Genomic DNA, 22,066 nt, shown 5'->3' with positions numbered 1-22,066 from the left:
AGGGTCACCAAATGAAATAGAGGACACTTGGCTGAATTTGAGTTTTAGATAAGCACCAGATAATGTTTTAGTATAAGTATATCCTAAATATCGCATGGGATATACTTATACTAAGACATTATTTGTCGTTTATTTGAAATTCAGATATAACTGAGTGTCCCATATTTTTATTTGCTAAATCTTCAACCATATTCTTGCCCCAGTACAGTTGCCCTAAGCTTCAACCAATTTGAATATTCAGTGTTCTCAAACAGCCACCTATGCCTAACTGCTTATCTTCTCGGCAGTGCTTCTGTACCGTTGTTCTTGTTCTTACTCTACCTAGAATGCCCTCTCTACCTATCCTTCTCTGTCAAAGTCTTGTCATTTCTCAATGGCCACAAGCTTTTACTAATGGCTCCGGGCAGACATGGTGTCTCACATATTTGAGCCACATGGTGTTTCGTATCTCTTCTAAGGTATTTCTCCTACCTTACTTCCTCTATTTTGTATGTAGCCATGGGGTGCCTTGGTAGCTTATCTTGTCTCCTCTAGTAGAAGGTGAGTTCCTTAAGGCCAAGGATCATTATGACCACCTTTTTTGTTCCTGTAGTGACTAGCACAGTACCCTGCACATATTTTGTGCTCAGGATATAGTTGTTAAATTGCCAGTGTTTAGCCCACATGTTTTAATAACTATATTTTAGTTACTAACTGGAAACAGTGATAATTCATTGCTGGCTAAGATCTTTCCACATTTGGATTCATTTGCTAATTAAGAATGAATCATTTGCTGGTTAAGATCCTTTCATATTTGTCATGTTTCAAGTGAAAAACAATGGAGGCTGAACAGCATGGAAATATCACTTGTGACTAGGCAATTCTTTTTTTTTTTTTTAAAGATTTTTTTTATTTATTTATTTGAGAGAGAGAGAATGAGAAAGAGAGCACATGAGAGGGGAGAGTCAGAGGGAGAAGCAGACTCCCTGCCGAGCCGGGAGCCCGATGCAGGACTCGATCCAGGGACTCCAGGATCATGACCTGAGCCGAAGGCAGTCGCTTAACCAACTGAGCCACGCAGGCGCCCGAGACTAGGCAATTCTCATAAGAGATAATAGCTACCATAACTTGGAATATGGGATGGGTTAAAAATACTAATCTACCTTTCCATTTGATTTGGTGTGGAGAGGAAGCAAGACTATTGTAAAGCTGTTCAAGGGTGTCCTAACCCTCATGGAAGGATGAGTACTATTGTACTTTCATCTCTTCCTTCTATGTCCTTCCTTTCTTTGCCTCCATCTTTCTCATTTGGCCCCTCTGCATGGGGTGTGCCATTCACGTACAACATACTAAGTCATCGGGTCATTTACCAGGAAACAGACAACTAAAGTTTTCAGGCATGTCATCACTGATAAAGAAAAATGTCTCCTAACAGAAAATATGCCATAGAACTGAACAAGTAAGTACTTAGGAGCAATTCATTTAACCATCATAGAGGTTACCAGAACTTCTAGGCCCTGGACTCTGGCACCACCTTCGTGAGATAATGGTCGTTGGTTGCTGGCCATAGAGTGATGGTGTTAGGATATCCAGCCTACCTTCCTTTCCCTCACATCACTTAGTATTTTCTTTCTGCTTAGGCCTACAGGGAAAGTGTTTTTACTCATTTAAAGGCGAATGTAGATACCTATCCCTTCAAAAGAGCTGCCCACAACACAGCTACTGAAGGGATGAACTGATTCAGTAGTTCTATAAGTGATGCCTACATGCCCCACTACCATCACACCAGTCAACAAACCTCTCCATACACAGCCAAAAATGGCCAATGAAACACAAAGATGAGTAACTCTCCCCAGACCAAAGGGTTTTGTAGGGCCCTAGACATGTCCTTAAGCGTTAATATAGTGAAACTTCATGGGCTCAGGGGAGTTGAGTCCCATGCACCAAACTAAATATTTTGTCCTAACACTTTTCTGACCATGCATAGCAATGTTGGTAGGTGAGAAAATAATTTTTTAATCCCAGCATAGAACCTTTCTTTGACTAAATGGTCACTTCATATGTTTAAAATGCCTTTATTGGGATGTTAACTTATTGGATTTGGAAGGAATACAGTTTGTCAAGATTAATGTATTTCTAAGGGGTGGCTCAAGACATAAGTGTGTTTAATTAGTGGCTGTAATATTCCTGACTCAAGTTCTTTTGCATTAAGAATTTATATATCAGCTTTCCCATCCTTTACGTGCAAACTCAAACAATCCCTCCTTCCCACTCTCTATTTTTTTTAATTGCTCATTTTAAACAAGCAAAATTTAAAATGCTGGTTTCGAAAGAAATATAGTAAATTAGCTGCACTAAGTCCCCTTTGAAGGAAAATGACTGATAGCTTATTGCTCTCTGGCAAAAAATAGATAATGCAGTTTCCTGTACTGGCCCCATAGTCACCAATTTAAAATGCATGACAAGACCTGCTTGGCATATATACTCGTGTGTTTGTTCTAAATCCTTATTTTGTCAGTTAAGCCCCATGTTACTGTCCATTGAAAAAAATCAAGTTCTATCTTAGAGGGCCAGTAAGAAAAGGCATTTAAAAATTTTTGAACTAATAAGGAAAGATACTAAATATGAATGTCAGTGTAGGATTCTTTCAGTTTTACCAGTGAAGTCCTGAAAGGAGTGAGACTTTTAGCTTTTTGAAAAACACAAAATACCTTCATGCTTCCTGACATAATTCTACCCTCAGATTTTTTTAAAGATCTTATTTATTTATTTTGAGAGAAAGAGAGAGAGAGAGCATGAGTGGGGAAGGGGCAGAGGGAGAGGGAGAGGGAGAGAATCTCAAGCGGACTCCACATTGAGTGCAAAGCCCAAGGCAAGGCTCAATCTCATGACCCTGAGATCACAACTTAAGCCAAAAGCAAGAGTCAGACACTTAACTGACCAAGTTAGTTAACTGACCAGACACTTAACTGACCAAGCCACCCAGGTGCCTCTCTACCCTCAGTTTGGCAGTGTCTTCTCTCAGGGATGCTTCATGTATAGAGATTGGTTTATAATCTTTTCTTAAAAAGGTTTTATTTATTTATTTTAGAGAAATAGAGAATGAAAGCAAGGGGGAGAGGGGCAGAGGGAGAAAGAGAGAATCTCAAGCAGACTCTGTGCTGAATGTGGAGCCTCAGACAGGGCTCAAGCCCACAACCCTGAAATCATGACCCCAGTGGAAATCAAGAGTGGGATGCTCAACCAACGGTTGAGCCACCCAGATGCCCTGAGATTGGTGTATAATCTCAAGAACCAAAAGAGATTCCCTTTATAGGTCTAGAATGAGAGGCAGCTGGTTTGTGTGTAAAAAACCTGGGTTCTACATTCAAATAGAAAGGTTCCAATCCTGCTACTGACAAAACTCAGGCCAGTTACTTAGCCACTCTCAGCTCATATTTCTTTTCTGCAACGTGTGGCTAATAATATTTACCTAGGTTTGTGGTGGGTAAACATTAAATAAAGGCAAGCAAGCTTTATTTAATAATCTTGGCTTCGGGGGCGCCTGGGTGGCTCAGTTGGTTGGGCGACTGCCTTCGGCTCGGGTCATGATCCTGGAGTCCCGGGATCGAGTCCCGCATCGGGCTCCCTGCTCGGCGGGGAACCTGCTTCTCCCTCTGACCCTCCCCCATCTCGTGCTCTCTCTCTCTCTGTCTCATTCTCTCTCTCAGATAGATAAATAAAAAATCTTTAAAAAAAAAAATAATCTTGGCTTCGGCTACATGTACACCTGTAATGGGAATAAAAAATTCACATCTCCATGCTTATGTAGCCAGGACTGCAAACAGCATCCACCGATATGCAGACTGTTGATATTTCAATCGTTGGGGAAGCCCGGGACTCAGTGAGATGGTGGCCTGCATTCAATGGTAAGAGCTAGAATAGCACTCAGGTGACTTCTCCTGGAGTTCAAATCAGTGTGAAGGTGAGATCCCAGGGCCCTCCTGTGGTGGCTGCCAAATCCCCAAGTCTGGTCTTGATCATACAAACAGTAAAACTTAATTTGAAATTGAATAGCTCTGTAGATTTGTCATTGTCTTTGATATGGGCTCCCTCAGAGGAGAACCTTGAAGAATTATTGTCGAAAGGGTAGAAATGTGTTGGTGAAAGCTGTCCACATGCTGTGTCTGTACATTTAGGAGTAAATCACGGTGCTCTTCCTGCTGTTTGGGACTCCGTCTGTTGACATTAAAATGTCCTCACAACTTATAAAAATCATTAAGGACTCCATTTCTGCCTCCCTGGTGGGAAGTTAGGAAATAAAGCCATGCCAGCTAGTATGCATTTCAAATATTTACAATACTGTACTTTCCAGGCAACACTCTCGCATCATCCCTCTGAGAAATTAGTGCAGACACAGACTAGCCCTCCCCTAGGTCAGCATTTTATTAAGGAAATCTCAGAGTCAGTCTTTTTCCATTGTCCCCCAGAACCTTGATCTCATCACTTCTGATGCTTATGCCAGAGAATAAAGGAAAGGAAAGGAAGGAAACAAGGAGGGGGGAGGGGATAGGAGGGAAGGGGGAAGGGGAGAGTAACTGGCATTTCACAAGTGCATAGTAAGTATTTACACTGAACTGAGCCTCCACCATACACTTCCATTCTAAATCTCAATTGAACTATAGTTTCAGTAACAAGGGACAAAGTAATAGCAACACTGATGGCTCGTAAGTATTCTATATGAAAGAAAAATATGGAAAATGACAAGACCACTCCCTGATGAATGAAAGATAAAAGACTGACTCGAAGACAATTTCTTTAAAAGGAAAAGTGTAAAATGATGGGAAAAGGTAGTAGGAATGGTTTTAGAATTTATTTCCCAGAGGACTTTTAGAATTGAACACATTTTTTACCTTTCTGGGATGGTTTAAAGAGGCCCATCGGAGGGCAAAGAAATGTATCCTTAGAAATATGTATGAGTCTGTGAAGTCTTTCGATGGAAGGATGGAAACGCTATGGACAGTTGGGGTAAGGGCAAGAAAAAGATGGAAAGACAGATCCAAGGAGAGCTTCTTGCTTAGGCTCAGGATGTGTACAAGGGTAATGGGCTGGGTTTCCTCCCCCACTCCCAACTTTGCTCACCAGATATTGTGAGCAAATACATCCCCTGGTGTAATCCAGCACCTGATCCCAGAACGGAATGGTTATGTCACTGAGCTCGTCCCTATTCTCCAATGGCAGGAATCACCACGGTGCTGACCATGTCCACCATCATCTCTGGCATGAGTGCTTCCATGACCCAGGTGTCCTACATCAAGGCCGTGGACGTATACCTGTGGGTCAGCTCCCTATTTGTGTTCCTGTCAGTCATTGAGTATGCAGCTGTGAACTACCTCACCACTGTGGAAGAGCGAGAACAATTCAACAAGACAGGGAAGGTACTGCCTGGCTTTAACTCATGGATCCCTTCTGGAATGTGAAAAAGACTATCCTTACCTATAATCCTCTCCTGAGTGTCATAAGTCCTTGTAGTAAGTCTCTATGCCTTGGCCAGATGCAAGTTTACAGGATTTAATAGTGAACCTTATTCTGTCTGTGCTGGCTGGTTTCCTCAGCATCCTTACTCACCTTTGCCAGGAGTCTTTTCGTGATTTCTCTCAGTGTGCTCCCTCCACGGACTCTATCCTTTGAAAAGGAAGGGTTGATGTACAAACTATACCCTTTCAAGTAGGTGATGATGATGATGATGACGACAGTGATGAGACTAGCTAATGTGTGTTTATTATGTAGTGGTATTATACTAACCACCTACCATAAAGTATGTCATTTAATTCTGAGCAACCCCAAGAGGTCGGTTCTTTATCACCTTCATTTTACAGAGGTAAAATAGGAGCAGATACGGAGTAACTCGGCCAAGGTCACACAGCCTAAGAGGAATCAGGATTTGTTTCTGGCTCTCCCTGACTCCAGTGGTTATGCCGTCAATCCATAAATGATATATTTCTCTACCAGAACTAGGATTTATGTTTTTCTTCTTGTCACTTGAAGGAGTGAGAGAACATAAAGAGAGGTTCTTCTCTCCACAGTATACTGGGAATAAAAGGTGCCTTCTGGGTTCTAAATGTCATCACATGTTTCTTGTGCCATTGTTGAATAAATATGGATAGATTGATATCTACCTGCTTCATTTCACAAAGGACTGGGGCGCCAGTTCGTTGCCATTATGAGAAATGACATAAGATATTATACTTCAGAAACCTAATTGATCATATCAATTTGTTTGCTAGCCTACACTTAAGACTATATGTGTGTGTGCACATAATTTTAATATAATATATTTACATTGGTTTAAGAAATTCTTACATGCACAATTATACATGACCCAAACATTATTTAATATTTGTTACACTTGTAGTCAGAGCATTTCTTACTTTTCAGATGTTTTATATCCTCTTTTCAAATTGAACCTTCATATCAGCTCCATGAGGTAGACCTTATGGAGATTATTATCTCTATTTTTAAAATGAAGCAGCAGAGTTTTAGTGAAGGAAAGTGATTTGCCAAAAGATTCACAGCCAACAGAGATGCAATTACAATTCAGATCTCCTGTAATGCTCCTTCATTCTTCTATTATATACCCTTTGAGTCAAAGCTGTAATAGGAGCTGATTTTGCTTTTTTGCTGATGCTTCCATTTCTTTTGTGGACAACATGTGAGTAAGTGTCCCTGCCACATGCATACCCACAGTGACTGCTAGGTGGATGTGAGGAAACCAGGAGCTTTTAGACAAGTATGTGGTAATGGGTAGTGTACACATCACCTGGGATTTGTTAGATTTTCGTTCAGTAGTTCTGGGGTATGGGATCAGTGAGTCTGCATTTCTAACAAGCCCCAGATGCTGTTGGTCCATTACCCACACTGTGAATAGTAATGATTTAGATAATCTGTGAAGTGAAAGATGACAGAGAAAAAAATGTGTGATGAGGAAATTAATTTGGTTGTTGTTCTGTTTTATTTTTATGTGGGAAATGGTTAACCCAAGAAAGAGGCACTGTCGTAATCCCGGCCCACCTCTATCTAGTCTTTTGACTCCAAACTTGTTTACATCTACCCACCCCCACCCGCCACACAACACATGTGTTCACACTACTGAATTTTCTTTCTCACTAGAGGGGTTTGTACACACTCTTCTTGTGTAACACTAAGGAGAGAATCTTTTGAGTTAATAAGCATCATATGTTTTTTAAAAATTTTTTTATTGGGGTAAAATCCATATAACGTAGAACTTGCCATCTTAACTGTTTGTAAGTGTACAGTTCAGTAGTGTTAGGAATATTCACCTGGTTGTGCAAGGAATCTCCAGGACTTCTTCATCTTACAAAGCTGAAACACTGTGCCCATTACACAGCTCCCCATGTTCCCTTTCACCAGCCTCCGGAAACCACCTCCTTCAAAGGCGCAATGATCTCAAAGAAATGTCCTACCTGCCATTCCTATATTTATGGGGTAAAATGACAGACCATAGATTCGGGGTCTGAAGAAATGATGCCAAACCTACTCCACTACTTCCTAGCTCTGCGTTTTGGGTTGTCTCCTAAACATCATTTGTAATTTTCAGAATGTTGGCATTTCTCTCCTATTTATCTGACGTGGCTATTGTAAATAGTGTAATAAATGGGTCTGAAACTTTTGCAAGCTATCAAATGCTACACAAATGTTAAGTTCTTATTGTGATTAGTGTCCAGGACAGAGGCTCTGAAAGAAGAGTAGTTTCAACAAGGATAGTGGGACAGGCTGTTTGAGATGAGAAATGGTTAAAGGGGTAGGATGCCCTGGTGAGGCACAGGGTAGAAGGACATGTCTATAGGTTCGGGGGATAACCGGTGATACTTCTTTCCTCTATGCCTGAGTTTTAGAGAGAGAAAGATGTGGGGACAAGACAGATAGATAGGATGATGTCACCTTTGTTGTTGATAAAGCAGTTGGGAGTAAGTGCCTTAGATATGTGAGCAGGCGGGCTCACTAATAATTCATCATTGGACTAAACATACTCTTTTGGTCACTGGTGAAGCTAGACAATTCAGGACTCTCCCTGTGAAGACTGTCTCCTTTTACCTCATTTCAGAGAACAGACTTGTATACCAATACAGATCACAAAGTGAGGACTCCAAAGGAACTGAACCACACATGCTAGTTCCTTCTCCCAAATCTCTATGGTGGAGTAATGGAGGGATAATGAGAAAGACCAGGAACGTTAGGGTATGGAGTTCCTCCCTATGAAGTTAAGCAAAGCTCATTACCTACCACCGTCACCATCACACCCCTGTCCCAACTCCCCTGGATGCCAAGAGCTGGGAGGACATCAAGGGCCATGGAAAAATCATCCCTAGTGTTGACGTTTGCCCAGAAAGGAGAAAGGAAGTTATTTTCTTTCTTATACCTTCATCCAAATGTATTCCTACTTCCAGGACTTAGAACTTAATATAAAACAGTCAAATCTCTACTTTAGATATAGGATGCCTTGGGTATGTGCTTATTTGTAGACTAGTGTGAAAAATTAAAGACCCATTCTAAAACTGTTTTTACTAGAAGGAAATTAGCACCCTACTGGTAAATTGTATACTGCAAGATTTCATCAATTATATAAATGGTTCTAAATTATCATAATGTTCAGTAGGATAAGCCAACAGTGTTCTGGGTGGCTATAATGAAACCACTGAAGAGACTGTATTAGTTATTCTACCCTCAGATCCAGAGTTGAATATATTATTAATGTTATTTTTGGCTATCTGAGGTTAGTTTTTGAGTCTTGATCTATTTCATGTTTGTATGATCCATTTTCATTTTACTATGAAAAGTTTCTAAAGCTAAAACAAAAAAGGACAACATAACTTGAGTATGGGTCTTTGGTTAGTTTACTGAAGACATAAAATATTCTCTATGTCTCTTGAATTCAGTGGAATATTAGGTTTTTTAATTGCTATGAACCAAATATGTGTTTTGGCAGAATTTACTCTGTAGCCTCCAATTTGAATTCTAAATAATTTCATCCCATGGTAGCCTGTTCATATTTGTTTGTTTTTTCACTTTACTATAGATCAAGAAGTGATTTTGTTTTCTCAGAAAGAAATTAGTAACAGCTGCTTCATAGACACTGTTCTGTATCAGCGAGAACTACTATCTCCCTCAAAGTAAAACCTTAAAGAAAAATGGTAGTTTAGATTCAATCAGGCACTGGAGCCAGAAAGCATTGATAATTCTCTCCTTCTGAAAAATAAGCCAATTTCAAGTTGTTTAATTGGGATATGTTGGTATCATTTATAGGTGCTTCCCAGCAAAAATAGGAAGACTTGGCCAATTTGCACTTAAAAAGAGCAGCTGAAATCATTTCCTACCCTTACTCCAAATTTAAGCATAAATGGATCACCGGATGATGTTCTGGTTTTGGACCCCACACTGACTGGGTGTATTGCTATGTTTTCTCTAAAGAGGAAAATATGTTGAAAAGCAAATCCAATTGGCTTATATTGCTCTTCTGATAAATCATATTCAGTTTCAACTCAACATTATGGCAAACAACTCATACTACTCAGAAACAAAGGGGAAACCTGAAACTGTTCCTTTCTGGGGAAACATGCATTTGAGTGTTCTAGTCTATCAGGCCAGAACTAAATTAGAAGACAATGACATTATAATTGTGAAATATTTATTTGTATAATGTTCAAATATCTCTATGGAGATAATAATAAACCTTGCTAAATCCCTATTAAAAACAAATCTCTATGATGATGTTTTCCATTTATTATTAAAATGATTTTTAGTCAGGTACCAAAAGCAAAACCAGAATTCTATTCTTTAAAATAAGCAAAACATTCTTAGCATTTCTTGAAACTATTTTAAAAATCTGATTGTTTAGACTTTTACTGTAATTCCTACATACAGAACCATATTCATGACTTACTAACAAAAGTCTTTTTGTCAGCTTTCTGGAATGTATAATATTGATACAGTTCAAGCCATGGCCTTCAATGGTTGTTACCATGACAGCAAGACTGAAATGGACCAGACTTCCTTTTCTTTACACTCAGAAGAGGACTCCATACCAGAAAGATCCACAGACAGCCCCAGCACAGACTCATCTCAGATAAAGAGAAGGCAGTCCTTAGGAGGGCATGTTGGTAGAATCATTCTGGAGAATAACCATGTCATTGACACCTATTCAAGGATTTTCTTTCCCATTGTGTATATTATATTTAATTTGTTTTACTGGGGTATATACATGTGAGGAGGAATTCCCAATGTATAATGGTTGTTTTGGAATCAGATTATGTTAAAAACAGTAACAGCAACAAACAACTCTTGATTATCAGTTGGACAGTACTAGACTAAACTGGGAGTCAGCCAGTCACCTCTCCTGGCCTACAGAAGATTTGAAAGTTGACTGATTTACATCTAGGAAAGAGTTTAAGGTCCCAGGAGAATTTAACTCCATACATGAGTCACAGACATGCATATGGCAGAAAAACAATTCCCATAGGGAAGGACTTTGTGATTACTTTTCCTAGACCCTCCTTACTTTCTAAATGTAAGCTTTTTGTACTTACCTAAGGAATAAAGCTATGACAATAATTTAAGAAACATTTATTCCTTAGTGCTAGTCAAGTACCAGATTACCTAACAGAGTTGAACCCTTGTAAGGAAGAACATCAGCATCAAGGTGGTACCATGGATACTCACACAACTGAGATGCACATGAAGAGCCTCCCTGTCCATCTCCAACCACGTCTTTTGTCTTATTTCACTATTACGTTTCATATACTATTGACTCCAAGAGCAGAAAATCTAAACTTTGTTCCTTCCTATCCTAATGTTAAATTAATACATCAATCTTCAATAAGAGAATCTTGTATTTTGTAGTTGAGTTATAGCTTTTATAGCTTTTGGGAGGCATTTAATTAATTAGTTACTATAGTCACCAAATGTTTGTTGATCTCCTACATGTGCCAGGCACTTTATTAGGTGCTATTTAGTAAAAAAAAAAAAACAAAAGAATACAAGATGACATTCCTGCTGTCGGTGAGTACACAGCCCATCAGGAAGTGATAGCTATCATAAATAATAAATGCAATAGCTGTAAAAATAGAGGTTTGTCCACTGTACTGTCTGAGTTCTGAAAAGGGGATACCAAAAGAAAAGAACATCCATGAAGGGATGGACTCTCAATTTATAAGCAACTAAAGATGCTTCCAGACATGGCATTGAGTGAAAACTTGAATGAAATTTATGTATCCTATAGTAATCCCATAGTAACTTTGGTTGAACCAAGTAAATCAGGTCAAGTGGGTATGACATAAATGTTTGTTAAGTAGAAAAACCTCCAATGATCAGTATTCATTTCGTAGACTAGCAGTATGCATGCTGTCGTGTTAAGTATTTTGTGAAAAAGATTCCATGTAGAGATCAGCCCTCAGTAGGAAGTATGATATAGTCCCCTTCCTATTTTGATTTCTGGCATTGAATTAAGGGAAATAAATTTAAACGGTGTGTTACTTTTAGTGTGTTGCCATTTATCTCACCATTAAGTAACCCAAAACCATTTGAATTACTTCGTGCAGGTGTAGAGACAAGTAACTTCCTGCTTATTTACCAATAACATTGATTTTGGTTCTCTGCTGTGAATGACAATGTTCTAGGAACTTATTTTCCTTTTTGGTACAAAAGATTTAAAGGCAAATTCCATCTCTACCATAACTTCCCTCATAGGCAGGCTAAGTATCTGGGATACTTCACTCTATTTTCTTAACACAAATTCGACAATTCTTTCAAAACTTTTCAAGGATTATATTTTTCTAGGAGACTGTCCGAAATTGAGCCAATATAATTTATTAAAACCCTTCTCCATATAATTGTAGATAGACCATAAATACATTTTAAAACTATTTATCTAATAGTTTTTAAGCCTGACTTAAAAGGAATAGTAATTTTGTAGGATTATATTTTCAAAATATGGAATAGGTTAATATCCTAGGTGGGTTCTTTGAGAATTTGTAGCTATTAGTTGAGCAGAGTACTACAGTTGTGTTAATATTTCTGATTCTGACATACTCTGTATACAACTGATGTTAAAAAAAAACAAACCAACAGACAAATCTACAAATGAACAGAACAAATCTACACAATTCTGTTCTTCTAACTCTCTGGTTCTTCAGATATGACTGTTTTTCTTCCACGTTGAACTCTACCATTCAGGAGGTTTAAAGCTTCCCCTGGGCATATTCGCTTCCCAATTTCAAATCAAATGTATCTGAATACATTTGGCAATCTAGGCTGGAAGAATGGGTCTCCACCACACTACTCATACACTCGGCATTCCTCCTGAGGAGTATTAATGCACAATTGTTGGCCAATCAAATGTAACTTCTGTTAATGTCTAGAAATGGTCTTCGCATTCTTCAGTAATGTCTAAACTATGTTTACTGCTCAAGAGAATTACTAGAGCATTCGGAATGAGCCTCTGGGATTTTGGCCAGTTTTCATCTCCTCAAATTTGTGGTTTGTGAAGACTGTAAGGAGAGAACTGTTCCTGTGAGCTTGATTTCTACCAGGGAGCACCAAGGCTTCTGGTTCCATTATTTCAAAAAGAATGAAATCACAGTTACCTGAGAAATGTGTGAGTGACAGCATATCATAGTTACCTCATTTTGATTTTCACTTCATTTACTGATCACAATCCAGAACAGACTGTGTGTGATTGTTCACTGAGGGATAAGCTTGGATAAAATGTGAGGATTTCAGAAAATAAGCTGCTTTCCAAGATTTAAGAAAAAGCCAGCCAGCTCTGTAAACTGCCTAAATATAGAAACAGGATATTTTATAGGGACTACTCTGGAAAATCTATGAAAAGATATATTTTTAACTTACTTTTATTGTTTTCTGATTACAAAAGAAATACAATTTCAATATAAAAATTAAAAATACCAATTGGCAAAAAAAATCCACTCAGAATTAAATAGTTAACATTTTAATGCATATTCTTAGAGTTTTTCTATGCATAACATATATTTTTCTAATGGAATCATTTTGTATACACTTGCATTTATTAACTTAAGCACTTATATCATACCAAACACTGTGTTGGGGACACAGTAAAGATGGACACTCCCTAACTTATTGGACTTACATTCTCATTTGGAATGTGTCTAACTTATGCAGTTTGTAGCCAGATTTTCTTCTCTGGATCATAAGCAACATTTCTTTTAAGTTATTTAAATTTTTTTATAAACAACCTTCTATGCCATTTTTTCCTGCAAAATAATTTTTATATGCTGCAGAGCAGTCCACTGAATAAGTATACCATAGTTTATTTAACCCATCTCCTCTTGTGGAACATTTGCTTTATTTCCTATTGCGTGTGATTATAACGGGCTGCAATTAGCAACATAAAGGATATTTAGAAGTAGGGGCGCCTGGGTGGCTCAGTCATTCGGTTAAGCAGGATAAGTGGTTAAACATCTGCCTTAGGCTCAGGTCATGATCTCAGGGTCCTGGGGATCCAGCCCCACGTTGGGCTCCTTGCTCTGCCTCTTCTCCCTCTCCACCTGCCCCCCCATCCCTTGTGTGTGCTTTCTCTATCTCTCTCTTTCTGTCTGAAATAAATAAGTAAAATCTTTTGAAGTAAAATTATTTTAGAAACAAATACAATTTTTAGCCATATCCAAATTTCAGCATTTATTTCCTTTATAAGAATTCCTTTTTGCCACTAGAATCTGCCATGTCAGACTCACTTACCTGTCTGTTTAAATGGATATATATCCACTGGTGTTCCCTTTATAAAAGAAGTTTAGACATAGTATAAAATACCTATATTAAGGCAGTCCTATATATTGAAATTCTGCTTTCTTCCATGACTGCGATTGCCATCACAAGACCTTTTTGTAAGTAGGAGAGTAATTGAGATTGCAAATATTTGCCTATGAGTTGCTACACGATCATAATTTATGGTTACATTGTCTTAATCCTTGCAGGTGGATTAGTTTTCATGAATAAGGTCTATCATTTTGTATTGTGCTGCTCATAAGCCTGTTCGAATCACTCCCATCCACACACACAATTTTTTAACATGGAGATGAATGAGGAAAGGAATTATACCTAATTCTATAGTCATTATTAAGGTCAAAATGCCAATGAGATTAACAACAGCCTCAAAGAAATAAGAGAAAAGGGTGGTAAGGAATTGGCTATTTTTACCACAAATCTATGACAGGGCCTGGCACTATTTCCCGACAGGTCCTTTGGTGACACCATCAGGGTTACATCCCGTCTACTTCATTTGTGGAATGAGCCACCTCTGCTTTCCTTGTAAACATTGCTTTGAACAGTTAAACTGGAACGTCCTGGTCATTTTAAAATCATATCACTTTCCAACTGAGTTTGACCTCCCTGAACTTAACAGAGAACTTGAACATTTTGTTTTCTCTTGTGAAGAAACTGTGACACAAAATGCACTGGCTAACCGAGACGATTTTATCAGCTTATTGCAAGGGGGAGGATATTCATTAATGAGCAACATCTCAAAATAAAGGAAGGGGGCCCAGAAATCCAAAAAGACAGAAAAGCAAGGGAGTCTTCTTCAGAGGTGGAGGTAGAGGTGGGAGAGGCAGCTCCTATCTCAGGATATAGGACAGCAAGGTGGTCATTTCTCAGAAGACAAAATGGGGGCAGGGGCAGATTTTTGGACTCTAGCTACTTTCCAGGAACACAGGGGCTTCAGATAAAGTTCAACACTGTCACTTGTTTTCCAATTCTAATCTGCTGCTGAATCATAATGTTTTTTGATCAATAATTGGGGCCAAGTGCGGAAAAGAGATTTCAGTCACAGAAAAATTACCATAGTTTTCTTTTCAATATATTGATACTTAATGTGATGTAGGAAACATTGAACTACATTTTATTATCAATTAGTTCACTTGATGGATGAGTTATTACTTTTGATCCCAGGATCGATACAGTTCATTATAGAAACTTATTTTCTGCAAGAGTGCTTCAAAGGCTTTCTACAAAATTGTGCTGCTGGTTTCTCACTCCTTGCCTTGGGCAATCAAAAGGAGATGAAGTTATAATATCATTAACAAATCTTCTTAAACCTATTGGGAAGCAATAACACTTTCTGAAGTTTGATATGCAAGCCTGAGTCCTTTAAAAGTGACAGATAGGTTTCAATATTTCCAAGAAGACTAGCTACCGAACCAAGCCCCCTAAGAAAGAAAGTGCTAGCACACATTCATTTCTTCTCTTCTTCAGAGAACATTAATGCAAGTGTTTCAAGTGTTTTACACTTTAAAGGAGTGTTACAAACACAAACCCACACATCACATCAAATAAATTTTTAGAGCAATCACACCACCCCAGAATAACTTAAAATAGGTTTTGTTAATTAGGTTGTATCTTGGGTGAAGTTATATTTAAATTGAATGCCAAGTCATTGTGAAGGAAGCCTCAGGACCTGCTAAAGAGCTTTTTTTTTTTTTTTTTTTTTAAAGATTTTATTTATTTATTTGAGAGAGAGAATGAGATAGAGAGCATGAGAGGGAGGAGGGTCAGAGGGAGAAGCAGACTCGCTGCCGAGCAGGGAGCCCGATGTGGGACTCGATCCCGGGACTCCAGAATCATGACCTGAGCCGAAGGCAGTCGCTTAACCAACTGAGCCACCCAGGCGCCCCCTGCTAAAGAGCTTTTAAATGAATATGCAGTTCAGGTACACAGTGAAGAAAGAGATGGTTTTGTGAAAGTGAGCTCTAATAATTTAATGTGACTTATAAAGATAATGTGAACTTGAAGCAGGAGAGAAAAATAAGGCAAAAGAAAGAGAACGGTAGGAGCTAAAAATGTGGTTAATTCATAAAATGAACTCAGAGCTCCATAGTGTGTATCTTAAGGGAAGATTTAGATTTGAAGGTAGAATTAATTATATTTGATTATTTTGGATAATATCCTGGTCTAGCTTAATGCAATCAGATGATTATTGCTCATTTGTACAAAAGATGGTGTGTCTTTGGGCAATCAAAGTAATTAATTGCATGTTGGTCACCAAGTAATCAATGTAATATGCCATCCTGACCGAAATAATCAAATTATTCAAGTTATTAGGATCATTTGATTCTCTCATGACATTATCTCTTACCCCTTTTATGCAGTAAATTTCTACTTGATTCATGTGGATTAACCATTTATTATATAGATGAATCATATTTTATATGAAATAATCTGAACTCGTTGGGGGTACAGATAGAAAACGACTTTACTTTTAATCAATGACTGTTTAATATGCTTTATTGGCTATTACTTCTCTACCCCTTCCTGGCATCTCAGGTAGATCTCACAGCTTTTTGGATACTTTGAGTTATTGGTCAATTAGCCAATCAGCAATCACATATAGACACATAAATACATATAAAACACTCACTTTGATGATGGAGATTCATTTTCAGGTATAAAGCTGATTTAAGTGTGTGTTCACTTTTTCCACCTTAGGCTTAAACCCTGAACTGTGGAAATTGTCCTAGGAAGAAGGTAAACTCTGCTCTAGTACCTGCCTCTCTCCTACCCTCCTCCATTCCACCAGGTTCAGGGGCAAAGAATGGATGGGGAGGATTAGGGAAAGAACGGGCAAAAGTCTTTTAACCTAAATGATATGTGTTTTAGTTCTTTTAGTTGGTTGATGCCCTCTGGGTGGCAGGTAGGCCTGGTTTTGTGGGCCTGAAACCAGTACCTTCACACAAGACCTCACCTGCGGGGGTTAATGCTCTGCAGTTGCCATCTTGAAATTCTTTTTTTTTTTTTTTTTATGAGTATGTTGTCTTTTTTTTTTTTTTTTTTAAGATTTTATTTATTTATTTGACAGAGAGAGAGATAGCGAGAGCAGGAACACAAGCAGGGGGAATGGGAGAGGGAGAAGCAGGCTTCTTGCCGAGCAGGGAGCCCGATGTGGGACTCGATCCCAGGACCCTGGGATCATGACCTGAGCCGAAGGCAGACGCTTAACGATTGAGCCACCCAGGCGCCCGCCATCTTGAAATTCTTAATAGTGTAATCTTTGAATGTGTTTTGTAAGTGGAGACTGTTGGAACAACGGTGCATGTACCAAGGTGTGGCATGCACAGTTCAGCTTCCTGCCCTATGGGATGGCTTCTGGACCTCGCTTTCCTGCTTCCCTCTTCCAACCCCACCTGAGACCCACGCCGCCCCTTGCCCCTGGTGGGGGCCTATATACCGATCCACACATCCCACAGTTTTTCCCTGCCCTGGCCTGGCCATGTCATGCTGTGTTTGAAGAAGGCCTGGACCAGAGCAAGCCTCTCACCCACCCCCTATGCAGGGAAGGTATGAGCCCTGGCTGAGAGGTTACAATCTCCTGAGTTTGGCCAGCCTACTTTAGGTTGGGGCCCTTGACCAGTGTGTCAGGAAGATTGATTTCCCCACCCCTGGCCTGGGCACTGCAGTGTCGGTCCAGTGGTGAGCAGGAGGGGGTACTCAGTAGCCTGTGAGCCACGTACTTCTGTGCGTCTGTGGGTGCTGAGTGCTGCTGCAGGGCCCTCCAGTGCCTGTGAATGTGTGCACTCACCTTTCAAGTATCCCTGTGTTTGCTAGAACATGACATAGAATAGCAAATAAAAAACACATCACCATTATAGTGTAGAGGGAATCTGCAAAGGAAAGAAATCATTCTATATTTCAGCAACTTTAATGGCACTCTCCCCTACTTTTAGAACAAGGCGTTTATATTTTTGTTTTGCACTTGGCCCCACCAATGACGTAGCCATCCCTGGTGGCAGGTGTTCAAATAGTGAAGCTTTCAAGGGATACCGGTGAAGGTTCTTTGGGGGTATACACACTGTGGTTTATTGAAGTTAACCCTGAGATCTGTGACGGACCTTGTGTGATTTCGTACTCTTTTTCCATCCATGCCAAAGTTTATGCATCTCTTTTTATAAATAACAGGAGTCTATAAATTTTTTAAAAGGGTTATTTTCCTTTTCTATATTCAGAAGCAGTTTATGTAATGTATATTTTTCTCTTCCTTGAAAGCTGAAAAAGATTCATTAGTAGATCTGTCAGTTCCCAACTACTGCCACCATAGAGATCAATCGGTTGGTCATTATTAGGTCATTATGATAAAAATTTTGAAGGAAGATAAGTTAATGAATGTGCCATCACAATGTGAGATTCTCTCACCCATCCAGACATGCTATGCTAGTCTCCCAGGAAACATTTTCAGTAGGAGCCTGTTTAATTTTTAACAAAACAATCCAAGGAGTATGAACATAAAGCACTTGTGCAGGAGTATATCTCATTTTTATAAGAATCATGGACAAGTTTGTTTCAGGGTTTATGGGTGACATATTAAGCAGAAAAACATCTCTCTGAGGGAAAGAGTCACTGGCCAAAACCCAGCGTATTTTCATCTGTAAGTGCTTGGCTATTGAAGGAGGGAGGTCTGGAGTATCATTTAATTTAAAAAGTTAAACAGCCTATCACTGACTTTCCTCTTCCTGTAAAAGAAATTAGACTGTAAGCAAGACAAGAAAATGGGAATACTAACCCAATTCAATTTTGTAAACATTGAGTAAACTACACTGTGCAAAGCACTGTCCTAGTTTTCAGAACAAATGAAAGAAATTTCCTGGCTCTGAAGAGTTTGTTTATTTAAGATTTATTTATTTATTTTTAGAGAGAGAGGGAGAGAGAGAATCTTCATCAGACTCCCTGCTGAGCGTGGAGTCCAATGTGAGGCTTGCTCTCAGGACCCTGAGATTATGACCTGAGCCAAAACCAAGAGTCAGACGGTCAATTGACTAAGCCACCCAGGTGCCCTATAGCTCCAAGAAGTTTAAAACATGTTATAGAAATGTAAAATATAATTCCAAACAGTAATTGTATTACTGTTTTTTTTTTCGATTAGATTGATTTCAAGTTGATTAGATTGATTTCAACGAGATGTATCACAAGATTAACTTTGGAATACCTCAGCCTGGGTCATTAAAAAAAAAAAAATGTGGTGCTTCTGAAGTTACCATAAGTCCAACCAAGATTATTCCATGGCAATATGGCTATGTCGGTTGGAAGGTGACTTGTTGGATGAGTGTAGTCAATAAAGTGAAACATATATGTATAAAAGGCTTAGTTGCATTTAATTCATCCTATGAATCATGTTCAAAATGTTGTAATGGATTTAACAATAATGCCTCTCAGGTGAATAGCATTTTACAGTTTTAACACTCTTCTGCCTACCCTATCTCACCCAAGACTCACAGCAGCTTTGTGAGTTGGACAAATTAAGTAAAATTAACCATTTTTACAGATGCAGAAAATGAGGTCCAAAAAGAGGATTAGTCGATAGGCAGCATAGGATTTTGATTTAAGTCCCAGATCTACTATCCAATGGTTGTATAACTTTGAGCAAGTTATTTAACCTTGCTCTGCTTTGGTTTCCTTATATTATATAAATTGTTTGTAAAAGTTAGGATGATAGTAATAATAGCATAGATATTAAATAAAATCATATATAAGAAAGAAATTACTTAGATCCTTTCTGGACCAAAGTGAATACAAATACATAGGGGGCACTATTCACACAGTTTAAAATAATATCTGTGCTTCCTGGGATTCTGCAATGTGATAGCCCTAGAAAATAAAAGGAAGTTTAAAAACAAAAATTCCTAATACAAGTATTAGTCATTTTACAAGCTCCTCAGTGTTTATAGATTGAATGAGGGATTCCAGTCAGACTGATTTTTCTCCTAATATCCTGTGGAAATTGGTGCACAGACCCTTAGGCTTATAGAATTTGAGAGGCAATAGGGATAATACAGAATTATGTGGTTCAATCTCACTTTATAAGTGAGGAAACAGCATTAGCAAAAAGAGACAGCTAAGTTCATATACTGGGCATCTCCTTCTCTGAGTTAGATCTGGTAACCTTTAAAAGTACACTCACACACCATGATTCTAAGATTTTTTGTGCCCAGCATCATCTTGATTGGAGGTGGAGGAAGGACAGAGATGTGCTGGTGCAGCCCAGTGGGAGGCCCAGTGGGGGCCACGGTGAGTGGCTAAAACCTAAAGCTCAGTAGGAGGAAAAACCTAGGAGATCACAGGACAGGATGACAAACTTGGCTTTGAAAGGAGTCTTTTAATGAAGCAACACAAAGGGCATAAACATAAAGCACCCCTGTAGAAGTGCAGTTTATTTTTGTAAGAATCCTAGACAAGTCTATTTCAGGGTTTCTGTCGAAGACAAGATAAGGATGGAATCCTCTGCTCTCTCCTATCATCACAGCATCTTGCTCCCAGGCTTCACAGGAGGATTGCTAGTCTATTGATTCAGATATCTGGGGCCTACTGCAGGCTTTTCTGGGGAGGTCTGGGTCACTGAGCCATCCATGACTCGGCTATCCATGACATTGTTTTCATGAGGAAATGGATTACAGAAACAAAATAATCAACTTCTTAATGACTCTGGAATAAATAAGTTGGAGACTGTGCAGTAGTCTGCTTCTTGTCCTCTGGAAGAACTTTAAACTCAATGGACTAAAAGCAAAAGATGAACAAATTACTCAAACAGTACGTTAACAATGCCGTAGATGCTGGAAGCTCTTCTCTCCCCTTCCCTCCTTTTCCTCACTTTCTCTCCCTTCCTTTTCCTTCTAGACATGCCAGCCACTGTGTTTAGGTCTAAAGGAATGAGCATGGCTTTCGTTTTGTTTTCTTTTGTTTTGCTTGCCATGTTAATAAATCTGGATTATAATAAAAATATCAGAGAGAACACATTGAAAGATGAATTTTACACCAGGGGAACTCCTATACAAGATGTATGATTTACCCCTAGCAGAGCTGACTTCAATATGTACTTTTGTTCAGTTAGACATCCTAGGGGCTATTCAAAATCTAGGAAATGGTTTTTTGTGTTGACATTGAAACTTTTCTTTATGACAAACACAAAGTACTGCTTTTCCATGTAATGGACATGGGTAAGAATTTACCATTTTCTGAATCCTTGTAACATCAATACTGTTCTTACATTATCTTGAGTAGATGTTCTGTAGTCAAAATAAAAAGCAAAGTACATTACCAATATAATGTCAAGTGGATTAGAGGGATTTTTGTAGTCTTTTCTGAAAGACAGATCTTTCTGAGAAAGTCTTTCCTGAAAGACGTAGATCTTCCAGATCTAAATGTGATCTTGTGCAAGTTAACTCTCCAGACTGTTTCCTCAACTGTAAAATGGAGGTAAGCACAAGGTTGTGGTGGGGACGAAGTGAGGAGTACACTAAACACTGGGCATGGTCCCTGCCAGCAAGAACTCAAGTTTTGCTATTATTGTTAGTTTTGGACAAGTGTTAGACAAGGGGTACTTTGTTTGCATTTGCTCACGTGTTACCCGATAATCAGAAGTAGGCATTGGTCTCAATCATTTTGACAGAATGAAATAATTTCCTTTGGGACCTCTTTGGCTGTCTACAGAGCAAAGGACACAGGCCAGAGCAGAGATGTGCCCTTGAACCCCCGTGCCCAGTTGGTCCAGCCTGCCCACCCAAACGTTTCCAATAATGAGTCAGAGGTATAGAGCTTATATAATTGCTTTTGTTCTTCTCTTCTATAGCTACAATCTCAAAGAATTTCTAGTATCCTCTTAAACCAGGATTAATTCTGACTCTGGGAGCAACGCGATATAAATTACAATACAAAACAGCACAGCATAGCATAGAGAGCTCAAAAGAAAGCGATGGGAGAACCTGGACCTTTAGCTTCCTAAACTTGGGCAGCTCGCCTTTCCTCTCTGGGCCTCAGTTTCCCCATTCATAAAAAGAACCCGGTTGTACTAGACTGTTGCCCCAAAGCCAGAGGCTCATCCCGCTCCCAACTCAAACCACCCCCCTCCACACACACACCCAAGAACCATATATGTCCTTTAACACTAAACGGAAAAACATGCGGGCGTGAACACCGAACCCGGGCCGGGACCCGGACGCCAGAAGCGCACACCACCCACACGGCCCGGAGGGGCGGGGACGCGGCCGCGGGCGCAGAAGCCGGAGCGGGCCGCCCCCCC

General features: G+C 39.2%; 1 protein-coding gene across 1 annotated transcript in view; it reads left to right on the top strand.

Annotated features, from left to right (window-relative positions):
- Positions 1 to 10,243, top strand: part of GABRR3 (gamma-aminobutyric acid type A receptor subunit rho3) — a 43,127-nt gene extending 32,884 nt beyond the window's left edge. Inside the window, 2 exon segments of the mRNA XM_021687950.1 lie at positions 5,200 to 5,396; positions 9,941 to 10,243. Coding sequence (XP_021543625.1) covers positions 5,200 to 5,396; positions 9,941 to 10,243 — 500 coding nt within the window.
- Positions 10,244 to 22,066: the final 11,823 nt, after the last annotated feature.

This window comes from Neomonachus schauinslandi, chromosome 1 (assembly GCF_002201575.2).
Source record: "Neomonachus schauinslandi chromosome 1, ASM220157v2, whole genome shotgun sequence".
Classification (NCBI taxonomy): domain Eukaryota; kingdom Metazoa; phylum Chordata; class Mammalia; order Carnivora; family Phocidae; genus Neomonachus; species Neomonachus schauinslandi.
The sequence above is the reverse complement of the archived record's forward strand: the minus strand, read 5'-3'. Positions and strand labels throughout refer to the sequence as shown.